The sequence below is a fragment of the Malus domestica genome, chromosome 07 (assembly GCF_042453785.1).
Source record: "Malus domestica chromosome 07, GDT2T_hap1".
NCBI lineage: Eukaryota > Viridiplantae > Streptophyta > Magnoliopsida > Rosales > Rosaceae > Malus > Malus domestica.
The window spans coordinates 20,051,468-20,078,670 of NC_091667.1; the positions used below are offsets into that span (position 1 = coordinate 20,051,468).

The 27,203-nt window shown below is 37.9% G+C and overlaps 2 protein-coding genes across 5 annotated transcripts; one reads left to right on the forward strand and one right to left on the reverse strand.

Moving 5' to 3' along the window:
- The first annotated feature begins 6,215 nt into the window (after positions 1-6,215).
- LOC114819154 (mediator of RNA polymerase II transcription subunit 12) lies at positions 6,216-19,360 on the forward strand. Of its 4 annotated transcripts, none has more exons than XM_029105697.2 (13): positions 6,216-6,560; positions 7,993-8,178; positions 8,527-8,586; positions 8,858-8,963; positions 9,327-9,395; positions 9,529-9,582; positions 9,756-9,863; positions 10,390-10,539; positions 10,657-11,004; positions 11,102-13,461; positions 14,075-16,690; positions 17,621-17,945; positions 18,491-19,360. In XM_029105697.2, exons 2-13 carry the CDS (start codon positions 8,054-8,056, stop codon positions 18,941-18,943), a joined length of 6,774 nt encoding a protein of 2,257 aa, XP_028961530.2. In that variant the 5' UTR covers positions 6,216-6,560; positions 7,993-8,053; the 3' UTR covers positions 18,944-19,360. The 4 variants fall into 4 exon arrangements, with proteins under 4 accessions (XP_028961530.2, XP_028961528.2, XP_028961531.2 ...); XM_029105695.2 differs by having other exon boundaries at positions 6,220-6,560; positions 7,955-8,178; XM_029105698.2 differs by having other exon boundaries at positions 6,220-6,560; positions 8,001-8,178.
- A 1,154-nt stretch (positions 19,361-20,514) lies between these two features.
- LOC103401905 (rop guanine nucleotide exchange factor 2) lies at positions 20,515-23,845 on the reverse strand. Its single transcript, XM_008340626.4, has 7 exons — positions 23,273-23,845; positions 22,955-23,071; positions 22,694-22,848; positions 22,536-22,610; positions 22,146-22,439; positions 21,212-21,556; positions 20,515-20,709 (listed from the first exon to the last, which is right to left on the reverse strand). The coding sequence occupies exons 1-7, from the start codon at positions 23,583-23,585 to the stop codon at positions 20,587-20,589; spliced, it is 1,422 nt and encodes a 473-aa protein (XP_008338848.3). The 5' UTR covers positions 23,586-23,845; the 3' UTR covers positions 20,515-20,586.
- Between the last annotated feature and the right edge of the window lie 3,358 nt (positions 23,846-27,203).

Below are 27,203 nucleotides of genomic sequence, written 5' to 3' on the forward strand. Positions count from 1 at the left end.
CCCTTTATTGTGCATGATGCAATTGCTATTGCCTTACAAATTGATGCCAAATTAACTAAGTTAAGACCACTAGCTCTTAAGGCCTTGTATAGCCATAAATCTATGCATACTCCAATACCTATTGCACATGTACTAAGACCAAAACCTCGTGCCTTGCCATTTAAGAAACTTACCCCCAACAAGAAGTACGAAGAAAGAATGATAGGTGAAATGTTGGTTATGTGAAGAAAAATCGGTTAATGGGCACAAGTGTGCACATAATCAACTCTTAATTCTTGATGTATTGGCTAATGACCTAGAATTGGAGGAAATAGGAGAAGCATTGCATACTAAAAAGCCTGAATTGCAGCATATGGAGTTAAGTGAGTGTGTTTTTTATGGCACATCCTCCAACGAAATTGTACAATTTTACAAACCATGAACTTAAATAATGTGGTCAATTGTCAATCAGTGAGAACTCCTTCTAGATTCGGATAGTACCCATAATTTTGTGGATGCTAGGCTAGTTAACAAAATGGGGTGGCAAATACAAAGCATTAAACCATTTGAAGTGATGATTGTTGATGAAGGTAAGGTGAGAAGCCAGGGTTATTGCAAACAAGTTCCTATGGAAGTAGGTGATTACCATTGTGCTACTGACCTTTATTTTTTACCATTGGGAGTGTGACATAATACAAGGGGTACAATGGTTATCTTCAGTGAGTCCAGTGCTGTGGGACTTTTAACTTACTATGAAATTTGAGGTAATAAAGAAGAAGTACAAATCAAAAAACAGTTTATTACCACAACCTTCTGTGCAGGAAGTTTCTCTTCAACAATTAGACAAAGAGTTGTATAATTATAATATAGGGATTTTGTTGTATTTGAGAGCATGATACCACTAAATAAGAATGCATCCTTCAGACATTAAAAAAAACTGCATTTTAGGACAAATGAGCGACACTATGAATTCCTTATGATGTCTTTGGATTAACCAATGCCACAACCACCTTTTAGAGTCTAATGAATGACATCTTCAAACCATTCCTCGGACAATTTGTATTAGTGTTCTTTGATGATATTCTGATGTACATCAAGAATTGGGAGGACCACTTGTTTCACTTATAGTTGACATTTGTGTTATTAAGGACTCATCAGTTGTATGTGAAGAAGCAATAACTATTCTTATGGGTAAAGTAAGAGAATATATGAGACACGTTGTATATAGGAATGATGTGGCAGTTGACCCTACAAAAATTCAAACTATAGTGGAGTGGGCAATACCAGCAAATGTAAAAGAGCTCAGGGGGTTCTTGGGACTCACATGATACTATAGAAAGTTTGTGTCTGGTTATGGTAAAATATGTCAACCTCTTTATCAATTGACAAAGAATGATGGGTTTCAGTCGACTCAAGAATCTCATGAGGCTTTTCAACACCTCAAGCACATCATGACCTCTCATCAGGTCCTAGTTTTACCTGATTTCTCCACTCATTTTGAACTGGAGTGTGATGCTTCAGGAAATGGCATTGGTGCTGTCTTGCAATAAACAGGTAAGCCAATTGCTTTTATAAGTCAAACCCTAGGACAAAAAACAAAGAACTCTTCACATATAAGAGAGAGAATTGATTACAATTGTTCCATGCCATCAAAAAGTGGCAAAACTATCTCCAAGGGTGCCATTTTGTGATCAAAACTGACCATAATAGTTTGAAATACGTCCTAAATCAGATTGCAAATACTCTCTTTCATAAAAAAAAATGGGTGGCAAAGTTACTAGGATTTGATTATGAGATCTATAAGCATGGAGTTGATAACACTATGGCTGATACATTGTCTAGGGTTCTAGGATCTTCTATCTTACCTAAAACACATTTGGAAGATGAAATTCAAGGCCAGGAGTGCAAAGCCATTTCATATCCATACTTTGGGTGGTTGGATAAGCTCAAGATGAGTCTAGAACAAGATCTATGGATTTCACAAATAACAAGTGAAGTGAAAGGAGTTTTGCAGGATCAAGTTTCAAGTGTGGATTCAGCTAGATCCAATTATCACTTAGACAATGGTTTTCTAAAGAGCACCATTCTACTCCTATGGCAGGTCATAAATGGGTTTTAAAAACTTATCATAGTGTTAAAAAAGAGTTTTATTGGGTAGGGGTGAATCTTTGGCTACAACTGTAGTGACACTTTGGACAATTAATTTTAGTTTTAGGGAATTCAAATATTTTGATATAATTGGAGAAATTCTTCCATACAAATGTTGTTTTTAGATTAATCTTCCATATACAAAGTTCTTTTTATATTTACTATTTCTCATGCTAGTCTTGATAATTTGATCAATTATTATTCACATCTACACTTTTGCATGCTAATCTTGATTATCTGATCAATTATTATGAAAAACACATCAACTTGTGCGTTAGACAATCAATATGTAATGCCCTAATTCATATATATATATATATATATATATCTCTCTCTCTCTCTCTCTCTCTCTCTCTCTATGTGCGTGTGTGTTTATTTGCACGCATGCATTTTTGCACTTTGAAAGTAAGCTCTCATGCTATAAATGGAGAAAGGAAGCCTAAAAGTTCATTGTTATTAGTGGAAGTATGTTATAAAAAAGGTATGATATTAACCAAATGCATGTACATCTCCAAGGATGAGACATATATAGTTATTTGGAGGAAGTCTACCTGTTTGGAAATGGCAAGAGCAAAGTAAGGGAAATGACATGTAAATAGCTCTCTTAAAAAATAATTACTTTTTTGCAAGTCCATCCATTTAGCAAGAGCAAGGCAAGAACAAAGGCAATTGTTGTTCACAAATATATTTTTTAAATATTTTATATGTGCAGGGGCATTTACTCTTATAATTTTAAATACACACTGACCCCTCATTTACTTCTTCCATATTCTTTTTCTTTGACGAAACTCTCTCCTCTTCCCACCACCTAATTTTCTCATCGAATCCACAAAGCCCAAGAAACTCTTCTACGCCACCACCCAAACTATCTCCCTATCCCTTCCTCCCACTACCCAATTTCCTCCTACCACTCAAACTCTATCTCTTCTTCTTATAGACAACAATCTGCCGATAACAATATGAGAGTCAGAAGGTTCATTAGTTCCCAGCTTTGCAAGAAGTTGATGTTAAAGATGCTGCACAAGGTCCAAGCTCTGGACGTTTACAATATAAGGTCAAGCACTTGCTCAAGCTGGAGAACGCTCACCTGTGGTCAAATCACACCCAGTTCCACCGGCATAATGTCATATCGACATCAACTTGTTCTCTGGTGTAAGGCTAAACTTAAATTGCAAAGGCAGTTGGCAGGCTTTGCATGGCCCACCAATTGCCCTCCACATAAATGAACTGCTAAAAGTGGTTTTTTGGACGAAAGGGCAATTTTACAGCTCATACCTTACCCTTTGGATAACATGTGGACTTGCTCTTAGGGCATATATTGGAAAGCTACATCACTGCCCTCCATCTATGATGGTGTCCTAAGAGCATCCCTAATGGAGGCTTTATCCTCTTTTGAGGCAGCTACATTTGTAGCTTTAGTGAAAAAAAATTCATCTTCAATGGGCAAAAAAAATAGGGTTACATCCACCACATGAGCTAGCAACTTCATTCATTAGGTAGCAAAAAAATTAGGCTATATCTAACCCCAAAAATCAAGGGACCCGCAACAATTGAGGACCCAGTCTTGGTTTTTTTTGTTTTTTTGTTTTTAGTTTAGAAATGGGTAGGCTCGATTTCTAATTCCAAAAATAATTTCAACGATTTATTTTTTAACCGTTTGTTTGTTAAGAAAACATAAACAAAAGGCTATTTCTTGTGTTATTGATCAAGAAAAAGATATTGTGCTTTGTGTTAATTTTCTAGATTGAAAAGTGATGCAATGAATATTGGTAGTTTAGAGACCTAAACTGAAAACATAAATAAACAACATACCTAAATTGTAAGGGCATTACAATTTTGTTATTTGAAAGCATAAACAAACAAATCCAATGGTTGTCATGAAATAAAATCTTATCTTGTTAGATTTCATAGAAACAAACCAACAATTGAGTTTGAGATAAGAGAATCTAATCCAACGGTGCATAAGTCATAAAATCTAACTTTGCCAAAATTTAAATTTTTTTAGGTTGAAAAGTTCATAAGAAAAATTTAGGCTTATTTTAGCTACGGCCCTGGAACTTCATTCTAATCTTACTTTGCCCTCTGTAATTTAAAAGTCACCACTTTACTTCTTGAAACTCAAAATTCGTTCCATTTTAACTTGTGGACTCTTTCTTTTACCTGAAACTTATAGGTCATCTCCTAAAACATATATGGGACCCAACACTCAATATGCTGCATAACACATCCCGACCTAGATCAAGGCATGTTGGCCGTCACGTAGGTGTAAGCCAGCACGACTCGATTCGGAGTCTTAGTGGACATTCCGAGTCGGGGCGTGTCACCACATGTGTAATAAATTTGATTATAAGTCTCCATTATGCGTCAACATTCAACAATCAGAGCATATTAAGTTTAAAGAAATTGAAGAGATGAAAAAAAAAATAAAAAGAAATTGATTAGCCTGACTCACCCAAATCAAATCCACATAAGAAACAAATGGATCTAAGGTAACGTGGAGCGAATTTTAAGTTTTATAGAGACAACTTTCAAGTTTATGGGGGCAAACTGAGATCAAAATCGAGTTATAGAGGCAAGACACGAAGTGAAGCGAATTTTGAGTTGCAAGAAGTAAAATGACGACTTTTGAGTTACAGGGAGCAAAGTGAGATTAAAATGGAGTTTTAGCGGGCGTAGCTAAAAATAAGCCAAAAACTTAAGATAATATGTCAAAAAATCAACCTAAGAAAAGTTAAGACAAAAATAAAGTTACTGACGTAATCAAATTAATATATAAATACATATGTAGCCCCTCATTGAAAAAGATTTTTTTTAGAGCCCCAAAAAGTTCTCGAAGCTCTAAATTAGGTTATATTCACTAACCTTTTCAACTCCATATAAAGTCACTCGTTGTAGAAGCTCTAATATTGTCCTAGGGACTAAGGAGAATAACTAAATCCAAAATAGTATTTACTCTCCATACTTTGACCTTGAAAAGTAACAAAATTTGTTGGTGAAAACTTTAGTAGAATATTCAGATGCATAACACATGATAATGCTAATCCTTCAATTAATTTGTCTTGCAAATTTCTTCAGTTAGCCGTAAATAAATTAAAGAAGAGTAAATTGTAACAATAGTCCCTCAACTTTAATCAAATTGGAGTAATGGTCTTTCAACTAAAAATCCATTACCATTGGTCCCTCAACTTATCAAAATGTGTAGCTATAGTCATTTTCATCAATTTCGTCAAAATTTTGTCAAAATAAGTTATGTTGGAATAACCATTTATATAATTAGAGTCTCTCAACTCATCAAAGTGTGTAATTATGGTCATTTTCGCCAACTACGTCAAAATTTTTGTCAAAACGAATTATGTTGGAATGACCATTGCTACAATTGAGTTAAAGTTAAGGGACAATTTCTCCAGTTGAATTAAAGTTGAGGGATCAATGGTAATGAATTTTTAGTTGAGGGATCATAGCTGCACGTTTTGATGAGTTGAGGAACTAATGGTAATTGATTTTTAGTTGAAAGACTATTACTCTAATTGAATTAAAGTTAAATGACCATAGCTACAATTTACTCATTAAAGAATACCAAACAAAATGTTTGAAAATTATTACTTTCTTTCCCTAAAATCGAACCAGTTCCTAAGTGTGTAACAACTCACTTGTTGAATCAACTAACTCACGACTCAATTATTTCACTTTTCGAACATCTCTCCATCAACCCACCATAAGAGAAAGAAATCCACCATGTAAAGATGAAGCATTAATTATGAGCATCATGTTAATCTTGGCGTGGATGTGGATCAAATCAAATCATAAATTCATTTAAATTTTGTATATTTCTTACCAAATCCTAAACATGAGGATGCAGATCACCAATTTTCTGTTAAAGCACTGAAAAACACACTTTGTATCGAGAAGATATTTGAAATCTGATTCAGCTTAAATAGGGTATCCCAACTTTATCCCCATTATACCCCCTCAAAAGTTGCCATTCTGCGGCAATCTAGCAAAATCAAAGAAGAAAGACAAGGGCAAAATTGGAACAAAAGGTAAAAAATGCAGAAAATAATTTTATAATGACTTGCTAGCTCCAGATCGCCCATCCTTTCCTCTTTATTCTAACCCAGGAAGCAACGGACGCATCTTCGTCATCATCAGCAACAAGATTAAAAGAGTCAAACTCCTCGACCCTTGTTCAGTTCATCCCAATTTTCTCTCTCTACAACTTTCTCTCTCTAAAACCCATATCCTTCCTCTTGGAATCTCAAACCTTTCAGAGCCACGCCTCTGCAATCCCAAATCTTTTTCATTATTTTATTATACAGTTTTGTCCCTAAGTCTTCGCCTTTTTTACACCCATTGCCATAAAAACCCTAGCCTCACTTGCTGCTGGAAAACCCAATTCGCGAAGCTCCCGCAATACCTCTCCCGTGTGGAAATTGGTATTTTGTTCAAAACCCTAGCTGCAATTTATGGTGCTTTTGGTGTTAGATTCGATGATTCGGAATGCGAATTTGTTTCAGTACCGTTTGGAACTTAGCTCGGATTTAGGGTTCTTTGAAATTCTTTGGCTCAATAGCAGATTTAGGGTTGTATTAGTGCTTAGGTTTGGTATTGTTAATATTACTTTGTTTTGAAAATTTTTGCGTTTCTTTTTTGGGCACATAACCGATTGAGCTTGCAGTTTAAATATTTGAAATTTCTAATGTGTTTTAGATAAAGAATTGCAGATCGAATTGTTTGGGTTAAGTTCTGTTGCTTTTTTTGCCATGTTGAAAATTGGGACTTATTATTTACGTATATGTGTAATGTGAAAAATATGAACTTTATGAAACTGGGTTGCGAATTACGAGGCCAAAGATTTTATTAGCTGCTCTACGAATCTAACGTTTCGTTCATTATATCAAGTTTGGCAACTTTAAGCAAATGCGCATCTCATTTTAGGTTCGAATACTCCTAAATGAACTTACTATTCATCGAGAGAAAATCAAAACTTTAGGCATTTCTTAGATATGTTTTGCCTGAACATGCCTGTGTAAAATTCTATATGTTAGTTGCTTTAGTAGAGGTGGTGTTTTTTTTCTTCATGTTGGAACTCCAAACTATTTCATGATTTATATTGGAGGGAGCAAAGTTTCACGGAACTGTAAATACCCGATAATTGTAAATTTTAGCGCCAGAAGCTTTAGAAGTCAAATTTTCAACATTATTTGTAGGATTAGGTTTACAATAGACTGTAATAACTAATCAGCAACAAATAGATTCTGTACTTGAATCACACTTTTCGAATCATCCATCTTCATTGTAACTTGTTTCTAAGAACTAAACTTCTTTTGCTCCATACTCCATCTGTCCCGTCTATATATAAATTGTGCCTTGAAGTTCATACATTATGCATACCATGCGATTCATCATAGGGTCTGAAAGAGTATGTCATGTTTACAAGAAGAGAGTTTTGCCTTGAAGGAATGTCAATTTGCATTATGTAGCTTATGACTGATAATATATGCATACATTATACTCATGAGGTGAATCCTTATGTAGCTTATGACTGATAATATTTGCATATGTTACACTCATGAAGTGAATCCTTATGTAGCTTATGACTGATAATATTTTCATATGTTACACTCATGAAGTGAATCCTTGCGGGTTGCATCCATTATCATCTCAAATTTGTATTTCTTCATTAAACTAATGTAACTGTACTTTCTTCTGGTGATGGCTTTCATCGGAATTAACGGGGGAACTGGGTTGCATCCATTATCATCTCAAATTTGTATTTCTTCATTAAACTAATGTAACTGTACTTTCTTCTGGTGATGGCTTTCATCAGAATTAACGGGGGAACCATGATTTAACTTAGTGGTCTAGCTTGGCAGCTTCTTGTAGCAGTTCGATGCTGGGGACAGTATGCCGATGATAGTTGGGAGAAATGCAAAGGTATCCTCCCACTGGCTGCACTAGTGCAGTTAACAACACAACAATAGGTGGGACATCAGGGAGGGATTCTACCCGAGCTGAATCGGCTGCATTGCCTAACTTACCTCTAGCTTCTAGGTAAATGTGCTCCACAAATATGGTGCATTACATTCTCTTTCATGGAAAAAAGTCTTGTTTTAGGTCATACTGTAATTTTAATTTCAATGGTATTTATTGTCTAGCTTTTCTATTTTTTTAATGAATAGTGTGTTTCTCATAAAAATTTAAATGATATTTATTATGTCATCATTTATTGGCTAGTTTGGCTCAAAATTTTGCAACTTCTAACATTTCCAATATTATATTTTCTCTATAATGGATGTATAACTTAGGTTTTTCTTATACGGAGTTACTCAATCTTTTGATTATTGATAAGTTGACTGTTTCCTTGTTATAAAATTTGGTGACCTGTTTTCAACTATGCAGGCGCACATCGCAGTTAAACCCTTACAAATTGAAGTGTGATAAAGACCTTTTGAATACCCGGTAATGTTCACAAAGATTAGTGCCCTTTTCTTGAAATATCTGTAAAGAGACTTTATGTGCTGTTACAGTCTCGAGTTCCTTTTTTTATTTTATTATAATACTTACTTAAATGAAACAGGTTGCAGGAGTTTTTTACTGCTGGATATGCTAACTTATATATGTTATTTTTAAAATGTTATGTTTATTTTATTTTTATATTTTTTGTTCATAAATTTATGTCTGCTGATTGTGGTTCTCAGTTATAAGTCATTTCCATTTTATTTAATCTCAGACTTGGGCCACCTGACTTTCACCCCCAAACGCCAAATTGCCCAGAGGAGACTCTTACCAAGGAATACGTGCAAGCTGGATACAGAGAGACTGTTGAAGGAATTGAGGTACAATTTTATATTCTACTAATTGGTTGAAATATATCAAGATGCTCTTAATTCTTAAGAAAGACTACCTATCTGAAAACCCACTATAGTTCTCTCTTCACAAAAACCCACCAAAGTTGATTCCTTATAACCATTTGTGAGCATCCTTCTACACTTCTTCGAAGAGTCATTTTTTGTCTTTTTCAATTTATAAGCATTTATGCTGCATATTTTAATGCTGAAGGCCATTTTTATATGGTCTGCTCGTATTGGATAACAATAATTATTGTTACTATTAATCTTGTTATGGTATTTTGTGATTCAAAATTTTGTGGGTCCAAACACATGGGTGTTTATGATGACTTTGCTTGCCAAATTTTCCAGGAATCTAGAGAGGTTTCTCTGAGTCAGGCTCAAGCTTTTAGCAAGCCTCTTGTCTTCAGGTGCAAAGAGGTACTCACTTAGTTTGGAAAGTTGTGTGGGCTATATCTATTTTGATAGTGATTTTGTCTACCACTTTCTTTGGTTTCATGTATTTTTCAATACTAGTAGATTATATGATATTTTGGGTTGTCTTAATTTCCAGGCAATCAAAAAACGTTTTAGGGCTATCAATGAATCCCGGGCTCAAAAGAGGAAGGTAGTTTATCCTGGCTCAGCTGTTTTTTTTTTTTTTTTTGTTTTGTTTAGGAAATTTCTTCTGCCGCAGAAATGCATATTGGCATATGCTTTTGCATTAAAGTGGTTTGGGGGTGCTATATGACTGATGTCACATTATGGACTGCTGTATGTTTATTTTTTTTTGCATGGCAGGCTGGTCAAGTGTACGGTGTTCCTCTTGTTGATTCATTGTTGTCAAAGCCAGGTGTTTTTCCTGAACAAAAGCCCTGTGGTGAAGAGTTGCGAAAAAAATGGATTGAGGTATGCCTTTTCTTTTCTTAAATACATAGTTGCTTCTAATAAATGTTAACCTTATTTTTGTATAGAAAGATTAAAGGCATATACCGTGCACTCCTTTCTAATTGCGCACTTTTGCTTGAGAAACTTTGAAATATAGAAATAGCTAGTAGCTATTACCCATTTGGTTACACTGTCAACTTATGCAAATAAGAAGCATTGTGATATGGTGACTTGGTTCTTGCCAAACATCTTAATGTCTTGCTGAGGGCAGCAAAATGAGGGCCACAGTTTTTATTATCTATACCCAATCAACTTGTCAAATGTATTTAAACACAATGGTTCATCAAAATGATGACAACCTAGTATGGCCACATAGTGGTGAGAATTTGATAAGGATGAAGAGGTATCCCCCAAAAACAAGTGGAGGGTCTCCCGGTCTCCCATGAAATACTAAGTTGGTTTTGTTGTTGAATTCCATGACTCGATAAGTCTTTCTATTTATTCTTGTTTATAATCTGATTATAATATATTCTCATTTTGCTTCCAGGGTCTGTCACAACAACACAAGCGCTTGCGTTCATTGGCTGATCATGTCCCTCATGGGTATAGGAAAAGATCTTTGTTTGAAGTTCTTACAAGGAATAATGTTCCATTGCTGAGAGCAACTTGGTTTATTAAAGTAACTTATCTTAATCAGGTGGGTATTCCCGCACAATCATAACTGAACTGGGTTTTGATCATAACCTGTTTGCCAATACTTTTCATATTGGAAAGTAGCTGACACTGCACCATATTATTTCTGTATTTTCTGCAGGTCAGGCCAGGTTCTACCAGTTTATCATCTGGGACATCTGATAAACTTCAGTTGTCCCGCACAGAGCTTTGGACAAAAGATATTATTGAGTATCTGCAGTACCTTCTCGATGAGTTATTCTCGAGAAATAAATCTCATTCCAGTTCAAACAACAGAGATAGATCACCACAAACTTTATATACTGCGTCACTGCCACTAAGGAGTGATCCAGCATCAGCAGTCCTTGATGGTGAGGAGCCTTCCGTACATTTCAAGTGGTGGTATGTGGTGCGGCTTCTGCAATGGCATCATGCCGAGGGGCTGCTTCTTCCTACACTCATCATTGAGTGGGTTCTAAGTCAACTACAGGTATTACTTTTTTATGTGTTTATTTTTTTTAAACACTATTTACTGATGTTTAAGTTATCTTAGTATGCCTCTTATATTCATATTCGTTCACTTGCAGGATAAAGAATTGCTTGAGATTATGCAGTTGTTTTTGCCTATTATTTATGGTGTTCTGGAAACTGTTGTTTTATCTCAAACATATGTGCGCAATCTTGTGAGAGTAGCTGTTCGTTTCATTGCCGAACCTTCTCAAGGTGGATCAGATCTTGTAGATAACTCCCGTAGGGGGTACATAGTGTCTTCTTTGGTTGAGATGCTTCGCTATTTAATACTTGCTGTGCCTGATACGTTTGTAGCTTTGGATTGCTTTCCTCTACCATCCTCTGTAGTTTCCTATGTTTCAAAAGATGGATTACCAAAGATATCTGAGGATGCAAGAAAGATTAAAAATGTTTCAGCAGAAGTTGCTTCTGCAGTAAGAAGCAAAGTTTTTGATACTCAATATCAGTCCCTGGCTTTTGATCGTATTGTTTCATCTATTCAGAAATGTGCTGAAAATCTTGCAAAGGCTGCAAGGCCTAGCTATCCAGGTCATAGTATAGCTAAAGCTGTACAGGCCCTAGATAGATCTCTTGTGCAGGGAGATGTTCGAGGGGCTTATAGATTTCTGTTTGAAGATCCTTGTGATGGAGTTGCAAGTGAAAGTTGGATTGCAGGAGTTAGTCCATGTTTACGAACTTCATTGAAGTGGATTGGGACTGCAAACTTGTCATTTGTTTGCTCTGTATTTTTCCTCTGTGAGTGGGCAACATGTGATTTCAGGGATTTTAGGACTGCCCCACCTTGTGAGCTGAAATTTACTGGCAGAAAGGATTTCTCTCAGGTATTTGTTGTTACTAGGCTTTTGAAGCTAAAGATAAGAGATTTGCAAAGTTCACCTCATCGTAAGAATGACAGCGTCCTTGGAGTCAGTAGTGTTGCAAAAGGTTCTACCCAGCAGAACAATTTTCCTGTCAGCAGAGTTTCCTTGGGAAATTCCTGTGAGGTTAAACCAAAAAATGTTGATCAAAGAAGTATGAAATCGTCAAATATATTCGAGAGCCCTGGTCCTTTACACGATATCATAGTGTGTTGGATTGATCAACATGAAGCAGGCAAAGGAGAAGGTTTGAAGCGCCTTCAACTACTTCTAATTGAACTTATCCGGTGTGGTATTTTTAATCCTCATGCTTATGTTAGGCAGCTGATAGTTAGTGGGATTATGGATATGAATGGACTGGTGGTTGAAGTAGACCGGCGGAAGAGGCATTTTCGTATCTTGAAGCTGTTGCCTGGGCTCTTTATGCGTGATGCTTTGGAAGAAGCAGGGATTGCCGAAGGGCCACAACTTTCAGAGGCCATGAACTTCTACATAACCGAGCGCCGCCTAATACTTCGTGGGCTTCTCTCTGATCAAAATAAAAATGTGTCTGTTCTGAAGCAAAAGAATTATCCCATTCCTGGAAAAGATGGTGGTTTGCCAGTAAAAGTGGCCAGTAAAAGTGGCAAGACTGATGCTGATGTCGAAGAACTAAAGGAAGCAATATCAGTTCTTTTGCAACTGCCAAATAGTTCATCCTCAACAACGGATACAGGGCTTGATGAATCCCACGGGAGTGTTAAGAGGCCTTTTGGGTCAATCTATAACAAGATGGATCTGGGAGAAGGCACCCCTGGGTGTGAAGAATGCAGAAGAGCAAAGAGGCAAAAAGTGAGTGGCGAAAGGAGCTCATGCATCCAAGGAAAATTTTCAATTCCTTCAGATGATGAAGATACCTGGTGGATGAGGAAGAGACCTAAGTCCCTGGAGCCATTGAAGGTTGATCCACCTGTTAAATCAACCAAACAGGTCTCTAGGAACCGGCAGAAGATAGTTCGTAAAACTCAAAGTCTAGCTCAACTTGCAGCTGCTAGGATTGAAGGTAGCCAGGGAGCATCTACGAGTCATGTCTGCAATAATAAAGTAAGCTGTCCACATCATAAAAGTGGAGTTGAGGGGGAAACCCCGAAGTCTATAGATCCAACCAAAATGAACCATGGTGGGGATATTGTTTCAATTGGAAAAGCTTTAAAGCGGCTGCAATTTGTAGAGAAGAGGACAATTACGGTTTGGATAATGACTGTTATCAGGCAGCTTGTTGAAGAGACTGAAAAGACCATTGCGAAGGTTGGCCAATTTGGTAGGACTTTCACATCTGTTGATGATAGGAGCTCCATGCGGTGGAAGCTTGGTGAAGATGAACTTTCTGCTGCACTGTATTTGATGGATGTTTCAAATGATTTAGTTTCAGCAGTCAAGTTTCTCCTTTGGTTGCTGCCAAAGGTTAGTGGCCCTAGTTCTACAATCCATAGTGGTAGGAACATTATGCTGTTGCCCAGAAATGCTGAAAATCAAGTGTGTGAATTGGGGGAGGCATTTCTGGTATCATCACTCCGAAGGTGCATTCTCAATCTTTATATCCTGTAAATTTTATACACAATGTTGAGATAAGTCTGTTTCTCTTCTCTGATTGCAGATTTACTTATCCTTCCCTCGTCATTTTTCTCTTTAAAAATGACTTTTATTGTGCAGGCATGCCTTTTGATTTTCTTGGAATTAGATAGAATAAGTGAAATGAAGTTAAAATCTTGAGAGCTTATTGAACAAACCACATTCAAATAAGTTTAGCCCCCTTTTTTTAAATTTTTTTAATAGCAAGTGTAAGACAGTCGGAATAATTTGCTTTCTTCTTTCCAACTAAAATTAGTACACTTGTTCTTATAGTATTTGTAACCTTGCACCTGAATTGAAGTTGTTTAGAAACATACACTTATCAATCCTGTATGAAATAGTTTTCATGACAGCAAATACTCCCATCTTTGGAAGCTGTTTGTTCAAATTTTAAAAAATTACATGTACTTATATCATCATCAACATCCTTGTCTAATACTTTCTAGTAGTATGTGCCCCCTCAAATTTCCCCTCTTATCTGCTTGTCACTTGACGTAAACACTTTCCTTAAGCATTCTACTTTAGATTCTGTTTTGTCTCCTAACAATGGATTTGGTTCAGGTATGAGAACATAATTATTGCTACAGATCTTATTCCAGAAGTCTTGTCTGTTACAATGCATCGTGCTTCAGCCGTAGTGGCATCTAATGGAAGAGTTTCAGGTTCAGCTGCCTTAGCATACAGTCGGTATTTATTGAAGCGATACAGCAATGTAGCTAGTGTCATTGAATGGGAAAAGAGTTTCAAGCCAACATGCGATAAGAGACTTCTTTCTGAACTTGAGTCTGGACAGTCGGTAGATGGAGAGTTGGGGTTTCCGCTTGGTGTTCCAGCCGGAGTCGAAGATCTTGATGATTTTTTCCGCCAAAAGATTAGTGGGGTCCGGTTATCCAGGGTGGGTTTAAACATGAAAGAAATAGTGCAACGAAATGTGAATGTTGATGATGCCTTTCAGTACTTTTTTGGGAAAGAGAGAAAGCTCTTTGCTGCTGGTGCTCCTAAAGGCCCTCCTGTTGATAAATGGGACGATGGATATCAGATATCTCAAAAAGTAATTACAGAACTGATGGACTGCATTAGGCAAACTGGTGGTGCTGCTCAAGAAGGGGATCCATCTTTGGTGTCTTCTGCCATTTCTGCTATTGTGGGTAATGTAGGGCTAACTATAGCAAAGGTTCCAGATTTTAGAGCAGGGGGTAGCTATTCAACCTTTCCATCTGCCACTGATTCCTTGAACTTTGCTAGGCGTATTTTGCGTATCCATATAAGTTGCCTATGCCTCCTTAAGGAAGCTCTTGGAGAGCGCCAAACCCGTGTGTTTGAGGTAGCTCTTGCGACAGAAGCTTGTTCTGCTCTTGCTGGGGTTTTTGCTCCTGGAAAGGCCCCTCGAAATCAATATCACTCCTCCCCTGAATCCCATGATTCCAACACTAATATGTCTAATGACATTTTGAATAGTAAAGTAGTTCTTGGGAGGACAACAAAAGTTGCAGCTGCTGTTTCTGCACTAGTCATCGGGGCGGTTGTTCAAGGAGTTACTAGCTTGGAGAGATTAGTGACTGTATTCAGGTTAAAGGAAAGGTTGGATGTAATTCAATTTGTAAGGAGTAGTAGATCCAACTCTAATGGCAATGCTCGTTCTGCTGGGGCATTTAAGGGTGATAACTCGCTTGAAGTTTATGTGCATTGGTTTAGACTTCTCATTGGAAACTGCAGAACAGTCTCTGATGGATTGGTTGTGGAACTCTTGGGTGAACCCTCTGTAATAGCTCTTTCGAGGTTGCAGCGTATACTCCCTCTTGATTTAGTTTTTCCACCTGCTTTTTCAATATTTGCTTTTGTTATGTGGCGGCCATTCCTTCTTAGCACTAGCTTTGCAGCCCGGGATGATTTTAACCAATCATATCAATCTTTAACAACAGCTATAGGTGATGCTATAAAGCACTCTCCTTTTCGTGATGTGTGTTTGAGAGATAGTCAGGGTTTCTATGATCTTGTAGCTGCAGATGGTAGTGATGCTGAATTTGCAGCCATGCTAGAGTTAAATGGTTCAGACATGCATAAAAAATCCGAGGCTTTTATTCCATTACGTGCAAGGCTTTTTCTAAATGCCATAATGGATTGTAAGATGCCACACTCTTCATTTACACAGGTTGAAGCAAATCAGGTCTCTGGACATGGTGAGTCTAAAGTCCAATTTGCAGAGCGTGAAACAAAGCTTGTAGATAAGCTTGTACATATTTTAGATACCCTGCAACCTGCGAAATTTCATTGGCAGTGGGTAGAGCTTAGGCTCCTTTTAAATGAACAAGCCCTCATTGAAAAACTTAAAGACACTCAAGATGTGTCTTTAGTGGATGCCATTCGGTCGTCATTGCCTAGTCCTGAAAAGGTTGCTGCCTCCGAGAATGAGAAATATTTCATTGAGATCATCCTTACAAGGTTATTAGTCAGACCTGATGCTGCACCCCTTTTCTCGGATGTGGTTCATCTTTTTGGGAGATCACTAGCAGATTCTATGTTGTTGCAGGTCAAATGGTTCCTGGGTGGCTCAGATGTTCTTTATGGACGAAAAACCATTAGACAACGTCTTCTTAATATTGCTGAAAGTAAGGGTCTCTCAATTAAGACCCAATTTTGGAAGCCGTGGGGATGGTGTAGTTATGATGCTGATCCTGTGACAAACAGGGGAGATAAGAGAAAGTTTGAAGTCACCTCCCTTGAAGAGGGTGAGATGGTTGAAGAGGGAACAGACTTGAAAAAGTATGGGAAAGGGGCCACTCAAACATTGGACATTAAAAGCTACAATGTCACTCAGCAGCATGTGACAGAGAGGGCTCTCATTGAATTACTTCTTCCATGTATAGATCAAAGTTCTGATGAGTCACGCAATACATTTGCAAACGATTTGATCAAGCAGTTGGGTAGTATTGAGCAACAAGTTAGTCCAGTTACTCGTGGGACAAATAAGCAAGCAGGACCAACTCCTTCTGGAGTTGAAGGTCCTACAAGCAAAGGAAATAGCCGCAAAGGTATAAAGGGTGGCAGTCCTGGATTAGCTAGGCGTGCAGCAGGAGCAGCTGATTCTGGTCCATCGTCCCCTGCAGCTTTGCGAGCTTCTGTGTCACTTCGGTTGCAGTTGCTCTTAAGATTGCTTCCTATCATTTGCACAGACAGGTAATTGTACAATCTTTTTATGGTGAAGTCTTGAATTGTAATTTTGTTTCCATGAGCATGTGCCTGTTTGTCTTGGTTAGCAGTTGCCTCCCAGGCTGCTGATTGTTTCCATATTAGGGTCACTGAAGCGTGATTATTTGATTACCTTGTTCATCCAATTGTGATTTGAGGGGCAGCTATGGTGTTGCAAGACTTGCTTCTTGAATATCTATTCGGTTCCTTTTTCTTGCTTATGCAGTCTCAATTTCTTTTTCTAAACAATCTAGTTCGACTGCGTATTTCATAACCTGTTTTTTGATACATTTTGTCTTTTGTAATCGTGTAAGGATGTAAACAGATGTGAATTATGAGTATATTGATGCTTGTATATAGGATGCATCAGGTAGTAAAGAAACTGAAATTTCTGTAAGGATGATTATCAGGAGGATAATTTGAGAGCTTTTCTCTTTATGTTCTCTATGCATAGAAATGTTGTAGGGTAAAAGACACTTCAACCCCATAAAACTTGGTACCAAGTTAGCTAAGAGTTTGCTTGTGATGCAATATCCTCTTGACATTCATTAATGATTTCAGTTTGTACTTTATCCTTCAAGAATCCAACTATAACTAAGTTAGAAAGATCTGAAATGAAAAAATACATTTGTTGTTCTATATAGTTAAAAGCAAGAAATTTCCTTTCTTATGCCATTTATAATTTTCTATCACTAAAATATTTGGTGTATTCTCAGGCTCTTCAGTTGCCCCGACTGTTGTAATTTTTGTTATTTTAGCCTAGATATACATGCCTTTTGTAAGATGAAGTTCTTGCTTGGTTTAGTGTAACCTTTTCAACATTTGTATGCGGTATGTGTTGTGATGGTTTTCTCATGATTAGATAAATGCTGAATATGTTCACCAGATAGACTAATTTAAACATGTTGGATCTGTCAGGGAGCCATCTGGCCGGAACATGAGGCATGGGCTTGCCTCTGTAGTACTACGTCTTCTAGGAAACCGAGTTGTGTACGAGGGTGCTGACCTATGCTTCAATATCATGCAGAGTACTTTCTCTAAGAGGGATGCAGAGTCTTCAACAGAAGCTGCCTCGGCAGCTTTTGCAGAATTGTCAAATGAAAGTCTCTTTGACCAATTATTGTTCGTTCTGCATGGGCTGTTAAGCAGTTGCCAGCCAAGTTGGTTGAGGTATACTAAGTCAACGAATGAGGGGGGGAAAGATTTAGCTGCATTTGATCGTGAACTGGCAGATAATTTGCAGGTTTGGTCTTCTGTAACCTTCTTCATATCCTCACCCCTACCATGTCCTACAAAAAATAAAAATAGGAAAGAAAAGAAAAGAAGGGAGGGAAGGCAAAGTTTTAAAGTGCTTCTCTTTTGGAAGTAGTAGTGGTATGTTATGAGTTACGTTACAAACTTCTTGTAAGCTTTATTGAACTTACTCTGCACTCCAAGAAAGGAAAAAGAAAGTGCCAAAGTTCTACCACTATATAGAGTGGGTACCGTCAGTTTCAATTTTAGTTTTCATTGTTTCAAAGTCCTTCCCCACTCCCCTCTTTTGAAGTTATGTCAAGTGATGTATATGGCATTATAAGTTTGCATTCCATGAACCTTACTGCATGAATATAGCTGTGTTGGGATTTTCAACAAAATTAATTAAATTAAAAAATATCTGTTTATGTATTGCGTGTCTAGTTGAGTGTTAGTACACTTTTGCCATTGTCTTTTCATTAGTTAATATTGATTTAAGAATTTCAGTTTAGGTAGTTGGTTTTCTACCTGTCTTATGTGTACTTGTGAATGCAGAAAGACTTAGATCGTATGCAACTTCCTGAAATTATTCGCTGGCGTATCCAAACTGCAATGCCAGTGGTTATCCCTTCTGTTCAGCGCCTTGTCTCTTGCCAACCACCACCTGTTCCAGATACTGCTTTGGCCGTTCTTCAACCCAGCATATCGGTTTCTGGGTTGCATGCTGGAAGCTCACACCCACCTCAAAGAAATCAGGCTCCTCTGGCGCGGACAGTAACTAACATACCAGGGAAATTTAAACCATTGCCATCACAGGATTATGATATGGATATTGACCCATGGACACTGCTGGAAGATGGTGCAGGTTCAGGCCCATCTTCAAGTAGCAGTGCTTTGATAGGCAGTGCGGACCATGGCAATCTTCGAGCATCTAGCTGGCTCAAGGGGGCAGTGAGGGTGAGACGAAAGGATCTCACATACATTGGTGCTGTGGATGATGACAGCTGAGTTCAAAAGAAAATTTTGTTGTTGATTTTGTCTGGAATTAGAACCCCCTCAGCAGGTAACTTAATGTTTACATTCGCTGTGCATAATTGGTATCAGTATCACCGTGTTGTATGGGTCCATTTCTTTGATGATGGAGAATCTGTTGAGAGGGAATTTTTTGGGGGGGGACGCACAGGGTCCTTTTGGAAGAAATTTGGAGATGTTCTTATTCAGCCCATACAACCGGATCTTGTGGCTGCTTGACTACTAACCCTTCGATCACCCCCCATCCAACTGTGCACCTCCGCATGCTGCTCAGAGGTCTGTTGTATATATAGATGATTTGTTCACTTTACCAATTGATCTGAGTAAGATATCTGCAGAATGATATGTAGCTGTTCTTTTTTCCCCTTATAATCAATCTCTACGTTCTCTCTCTCTCTCTCTCTCTCTCTCTCTCTCTCTCTCTCCCCCCCACCTCCACATGTACACACAAACGTGTGCCTGCACAAACAAAAAACTCACTTGCATATTACATATTTCCATGTTTATATTGTCTATTGATTATTATACACATTTACATTTATTATATTGTCTGAAAATGGTCCTTTCCCTGTGTGTTGTCGTTGAAGATGGATATGATTTGTTAAATATAATCAAAGAAACAAGGAAATACTGGTAGATGCTAGTAGTGGAAGGGAGAGCACTGCAGTATCAGAAAAACAACCTCACCTGCTGTAGTTTATCGGTCTTGTAGTACTTAATAAGCTTTAGGAATGGTTGAAGCCTCATTTGGATGTCTTGTCCATGTTTAATCTGGTCAGATTGAAAAACAAAGTAGCTTATAGTTTACTTGGGATTTTCAGGAAGATTGATTCTTCAATTTCAGTTGGTAGTGACTATGTATCGAATTCACGTTCTCTTTCTACTTTATTTAGTTAGTCATCCCAACAGCTGAGACTTATTTTATAGCGGCGTATTTTTCCAGCATTGTCGTTGGTATTATTGGATGGATGTTGTGGGTTTCGTTGTGATGAACGCTTAGTCTGTGCCGTGTATTCTATTCGTATATGTAATGGTGATTTCCTACAGAGATCTCTGCTTGCAAGTTCAAGGTTGCAATGGTGCTGTAGTATTTTTTGTGTATGCTATTTTGACATGATCTTTACTACTTCCCAACGAAAATTACTTTTGCGGTTGAATTTGTTAGTATAAAGCGTTAATTGTGCGATGCTGCTGTCAATCTTGTGAACGAAGTGTTATCGGATTTCTTTTCTTGATATGGTAGAAATGGTTTCGCGGTCTAGCTCTGTCTCCGATAATCTTATTGGAAAGAGTCTCCATCCACGGTTCATGTCCGCTGCCGAGTTTTCTCCCGGCAGGAATATGTAAAAGTCCTCGTAACCGGGGCAGCACCCAAGACTCCGGTTCGTTTCTTTTCTGTGTTTCATTGCAAGCTTCAAGAAATGGAGGATTTCATATCTGAATAGGAGTTCTACAACGAACTTCGAAATTTGTTTGATTTGTTTTACTGGATGCCAATGTACTAAAAAATAGCTTAAAATACAAGTAAATAAGCAGCCAACGTTAAATTGTTTCAAAATTCGTTGATTCAAGCCGTAGATTTGATAAGAATGGTTGAACTCGGTTGCATCGTAGTCTCTCTATTTGTCTTGGTTTCTCACGGATCTCTCGACACAAATTACATCGTCAATCCAAGCAACAATGTTGAATGCCAAACTCTCCAACACTCTCGAGTAGCTCTCCAGTACTGATTGCCCCACATCCTGCAAAAACCGCCGATAAGAAACACTTGGATCAATTAGTCAAAATTTTACCCATGCTCGGGGGTGCGTTTGGTACGCAGACGGGACGGGACGGGACGGGACGGGACGGGACGGAACGGGACGGGACAGGACGGGACGAGACGGAACGAAGGTGTAATTTTTGAAAAAGACATGGGGTATATTTGTCTTAAAATGGTAAAACATTGTGTTCCACAAACGTGGAACAAACCCGTTCCAGGGGGGGAGGTGGAACGCAAAAACACCCAAAATCTGTCCCGTGGAACAGCCCGTTCCACCCATTTTTGGCGCATCAAACGCGGGACGGAACGCCTTGTTCCGTTCCGTCCCGTCCCGTCCCACGTACCAAACGCACCCATGGCGTTTTACTCGTTTTCTGACAAGATATTGTCATGTTATCTGTCCCGTTTGGTGAACTAATTTGAAGTCCGTCGACTATGTTTTGTGTGATTTAAATGGATTTATTGACAGTGTGAGTGCTTACCTTATTGCATTGGATTTTGCAAGTATCCAAGGATGTCTGAGAGAGCTCAGGATATCTCTGCTTCAGACACAACAGCAAACACTCGGCTCTCTCCGCCAAAACATGATTCTTGTCGTTCCTGTCTGTTTCCGACATTAGATCTTTTACCATGATCCATGAAGATTTTGAGTTGCTCATGCACGCTTTACGTCGCCACGTGTACATCGAAGCTTCGACCCTGTCTGCAAGATCAAGTGCTTCGTGTTCAGTTGCTATGTTGAGGCAGTCCAGAAGGTGGTCTGGAGAGAACTTGTCTGTGGTGCACATGTAGCGGTATATGGAGTCTCCAAGACAAGCTCTTCCACTCTGAGAAACAAATTGTTTTGTACAAGAGGAGAAAAGCCAAGTTAGATATAACCTACTACTTTACACGTAACAAAACGAACTGGGGTAGAAGAAGAAGTGATTTCCGCACACTTGTTTTCTCATATGCGTACTCGTATTGATTTCTGACTTTTAAATTGAACGAATCAAAGGGAAATTAGGAGATCAAAAACAAAGAGGGGCGGACAAAAGGATAAAAGAGTGCGGAAATTATTTCCCTAGCTTTCTAGCATTAATTGGATGATATTCTTCCAATATTACTCTTATAGAATTAAATATTGACACACCAACTTCAAGTCAAAAAGGTTTCATGTTCAAATTTGGGGTGTCGCCTGATCAACAAAAGAATCGAAATACCTTCTTCTGTTTTGACAATGTAATTTGATTTTCGGACTCAACGCATCACCCGAAATTTGTGGTACTTGCATTTTATTTTTCGTGTGAACATGCACGCCCCCATTTTAATTGTTCGTTTCAGACCCCGAAAATCTCAGGCGCGTCCTTGTGTCTGAGGAGTCTAGGGGTTTTCGAAACCATAACAATATTTATGTTAGTTGATTGAGGACTTTACCTTTGGAAGAGTTGACATGTATGAGTCTGGGATTTCCATCTCAGCAAGAATACTGCTATTGATTGCCATGGCTGCTTTGTGGATTTGATTAGAACTGTCACGTTTGTGTTTCAAATGTTTCCTTGCCTTCTCAGAGAGGCCTCCCGGAGGAACACATGGAACCGGCAACCACCATTTCTCCTCATTCCGCTGAACAACCACCCTTCTAAATGATCCTGTACGCGTTGAATTGGATGACATGCTCCCTTTTTCTGCATACCAGAATTCTGTATCCTGGAAACTATCAAGTACTTCCTGCCAAAAGAAAAAATTCACCTACTTTCAGGGCTTGATTGAATAACCAAGGGTTTAAATAATATGCCATTTTTTAGTGCACAAGGCAAGTCTTACAATAAGCATTGCGTCAAGCTTTTGCAAAGCTGGAAGGTTGATATAAAGATCAGATCTTGGCCTGCTTTTCATGAACTGAAAAACCAATAAACTTTATGTTAAAAACAGGCAAAGATAGCAGACTCTAATCGAACAAAAGACGGGTTTTCGACAACCACCTCCACTTCTGTCCCATCTTGTAAGTTTTGTGATATGGGGATAAGTTCTACGATGTAATCACAAACTGATAGAAGACAGTTCATCTCCCTCTTCCACATGGCTTTCTTCTCAGGATTCAGTGGCTCCAGCCTCAAGTTTTGTCCAAACACAGTGGCTGCGGAATATCCCAAAAGTTGACCCGTTGAAATTGAAATCGACAAATCAACATGTTTACTTCATAATCATATGCATCTTCAAAATTTGAAGATAGAGAAATTTACCGTAGAGGTTGGTTATCGAATTTGATATTGTGACCGCGGTGCACACACCTTTCCCACTTCCTGACATGTCTTCACCCAACAAGAGCTTTGCAAATCGTTCTTTCATCATCTCAAGCTCTGCCAATTTCATACAGAGTTACTTATTACTGCTTTTAAATTGTCATTTCCAGAGGGAAGTGATTTCCGCACACGTTTTTACTCCTTCTGCAGACCTCTTTTTATTTCCGTTTCCTCCGATTTATTCAATCCAAAGGCCATAAAAAAGGAAGGTGCGCAGAAATCATTTCCTTATTTATAAACAAAACTATTGAAACCTACCTGAATCAACTGCGTCGTCATCTTGAAGTGTTTCATCAGAGGCATTCTTGTTATGCAGCTTCATTCCAAGTCTGGTAAGAGACGCCTGGTTGGATTTTACATTTGGGTAGAACCAAGGAGAAGCTTCACCAGAGTAGCTGCTGTCATCCACTGACTCAGAGAAAACCGAGGTCTCTGAATTTGTCCGGCGGTACATAAAAGAATCACCACTTGTTGAAGTTTCCGCAAGCGAATGATCAGTTTGATCCACAGAAGAAGGTGAAGGCTGGTAACCCAGATCATATTGTTCATCATAACTTGGTGAATTGTCCATTGCAGCTCTAAAACTTGTGGTCTAAGTCTAAAATCTCAAAAACCTGCAAATACAAGTCATTTAACGAAAGTTACAATTTGGGTTTGTGGTAGGATTCAAAATCCAAAAAAGAAACCTGGGAATTGGTTTATATTCTACAATTTAGATTCAGAAAGACAAATCTATGAACACAAACAAACAAAAAGAAGAAAAAAGTACGAATTTTTTTATGCTTTGAAGAAAAAGCAAAAGAGGTTTGCCATGCGTTTTTTTCATCAGAGGACCAAAATGAATTATTGACTGATATACAGCTAAAACTAAAAGCAAAAAAGCAATCTTGGAGGGATTTTTTAGGCGTGAAAAACCAACTGAAAACTGAAAATTATTTAAAAGCAAACGGTCGATTGAAAAAAGCAAATGGTATATTGTAACAGTCTTTATTTTTACCTTTTAATGCATGGAATTTGAATTTGAACTGTTGAAGTTGGCCGACGACCGTTTGAAGTAGTTCCCTCCTGATCTTCAAACACTTTTGTCTTCTCTTTCTAAAAGAAGAGATTTCCCAGAAATGAACAATGTAACATTTTTGCCGTCCGATCGTCGAGTTCTTGAGTGATGAATTAAACAGCACAAACCAGAAGAAAAAATGGTTGAATTTCAGACAGGTGGACCGCACCTTAGTTGGACATGAACGTAAGGGGCAGGGTTATATATATGAATCTGAATATATGAAATATAATACAAACTTTAGAAGGGAAAAAATAATAATTTGGAAACAGTTTGGCAGGTTAAGTTGAAAACTAAATTGTAATTTTAATAAGGAAATATTTATGCATGTTAACATTTGTATTGACTAATCAATATTCCCTTGTGATATAGAACCAAAAATAAATAAAAATATTCATATGATGTGTGGTTATGATGCGTTTTTGAATCACAAGTAGCCACATTTATGGGTCACATTTGTTAATTGTGCTCAATTATCTCCATCAACTCCCCATCAACCTTAATCAACTTCCGTCATGCCATAATCACCTCCATCTGCCTTGTTTTTAGTTATTTGATTTTTATTCTTGTAATTTCCATTTTATTGACATTTACTTGTATAAATTGGTGATTTATTCGGTGTATAATACTTATTTATCATAAGAGGTTTGTGATTCATACTTTTTTTTTTATAATATTAATATACATTAAGGGGAGGCAGAGGGTTTGAACTCAAGATGTAGTGAGATGAAGAGGAAAGCCCTATCTTCCTAAACAATCCATTACTTACTTGTGACTCGTTGATTATCATAGCATTTTCCATTACACACCTAAGGTTCGATTCCTCCCCCCCCCCCATTATCGTTGGTGGGGAAAAAAAGAAGAAAAAAGAACACTACTTATGACTTAAGACCAAAAAAATAAAATAAAAAGTAAAATAGAACATGGGGATCTCAGTTGCATGTTTGTGAATTTAATATGAAATATATTAGTTAGCCTGGTCGGAGATTAGATTAGAAAGCATGTGTACAACTTTTTATTAATCCCTTCCTAACTTTATATTATTGGACCACCCGAAAAACTAAAGACTTGAATATTTAAAGCAAAATTCAGCTTCCGAAAAGTGATGTATAGACGTGCCTCCCATATGCCCATTTGTTGCAGAACTTTGTTACAACTTGGTCTTCATTCAATTAAAAAGAATTTATTGATCATTACATATAATTCAATTAAAATATTATATGAAAGTATGGTTTATTTTATTCTCTTTTGATTTGAGAATTGAAGGATTTTTTGATTGGGTGAGTTCAAATCAAAGAAAGTTTTTTGGTCTATCTTATTTTCTTTTTATTCATTTTTCTTTTCTATGAATAATAACATATTTATAATAATAAAATACTAAAAAACTCAATTTATTAATAACTCAATCAAAATAAATAAAATACAATTATCTTAAAAAACAAAATGTTTGTTATGCTTAATATATTAATGCTTCGTGCTTTGGACGCATGATAAGGTTGACAATAATTATACTTAAGGAGGTCAAACAATTCCCCCCCCCCCCCCTTAATTAATCAATGCATGAATCTGACTCTCTATGTGTTGATCTTGTACTCTTGTTGCCTGCATTGTTGCCTTTGTACTTGGAACCAGTAAATGAGCTATACATTCATATGCTTGTAGCGCTCAAGTGTTGTTCAGCCTACTCCGCAATATAATCTCATGATATCCGAATCGTTTTATGATTGTTGACCCTAAAAACTACCAAACCTACGTGGCGCGCAGGCCGAGTAATCTATGAGCTAACTACGTCCTTCGGTTGTGTGCGGGGCGTGCCAACTTATCGGCCGAGCTCAGCCGAGGAGTAAAATATGCTGATGTTGTGTTGAGTGCGCGGTCGACTTCTGCGTCTTGCGATTAAGACCGAGGAAGGAACACGTCTCGGCCTCTTGGGTTCTCGAACCTGAAGACAAGGCTACTATTCTTACAAAGTTCACAAATCGTCGTCGTCGGATTCAGTCACAGTGATGGTATTCGTCAGAATAAACTCACCCCGAATCGACACCAAAGTGTAAGGGCACAAATACTCAAAGCGGATATATGTCTTAACAATAAACGTGGTTCGGCCGTCAGAATGCCGAACTCTAAATCCCACTTGAGAGTATCCAATCATAAACTAACTCGGTGTGCAACTGCCGAGCCTAATAAACTGTAACACCTCACTTCGCCGAGCAAGCTAATGAGATGACCTCGACCAATAAGGATTCGGAAATCCTTTTTTATCGAGACTTGGATAGATAACCAGTCACCCTCGACGCTGTGCTATCTATGCCGACTGAAGATGCTGCGAGACCGGCTGGTTCTATGGTGACAGTGTTATCTATGCCGACTGAATATATCACCGGTTGCCTTCACAGTGCTGTTTATCAAAACTTAAGGTGTGTCGGCGAAAAAAGAAAAGGAAAAATCTCAAGGTTGTCGAGAGAATTTGCGCAGGGCAGTTGTGTGTTGAATTGAAGAGGCTTGTTTCGATGTCTTTTCTCCATATTTATAGCAGTCAACCTGTATTGAATCCTATTCATTCCTGGATTAGAACTCCTTCTCATAATCCATCTTTATCTCGACTAATCCTATTCCTACTAGGATTTTAAACACAACTCATTATCAAACCGTGTTCAATCTCAACATCCTGATCCCGTCGAGACTCCCTCTCATAACAGGATTCGTCCACATTCCTTTTTCCAATAGGATATGATCCACTTCGACCGCTCGGCCCATGGGCTGAATAACTTATGGGCCAAGGATGAATCTATCCTCGGCTTATCCCATTCTGGGTCAAAACAGATCTAACTCGGCCCAAAACAGTATTTTTGGGCCCAAACAATGATTTATTTGAGAGTTTGTTGTTAGAACCTAGCCTTCTGAGGAAGCCAAGAGTAGGAGTTGCCAAAGGGGGGAGAGGAAAGAGAAGCACTAATGTTTTTCCTCCTCCCCTTCCTCTTTTCATTTTCTAGTCGAGTGTGGTGAATAGTAGTCCATTTTTGTTGACTTAGTCTTTATCTAAGTGAGTTTTAATATCACTTTCTTTTTTGTTTCTTTTATACTCTTGATCCTTCTCTCAAAATTCTTCCACTCAATTTTATAATTTTCTCT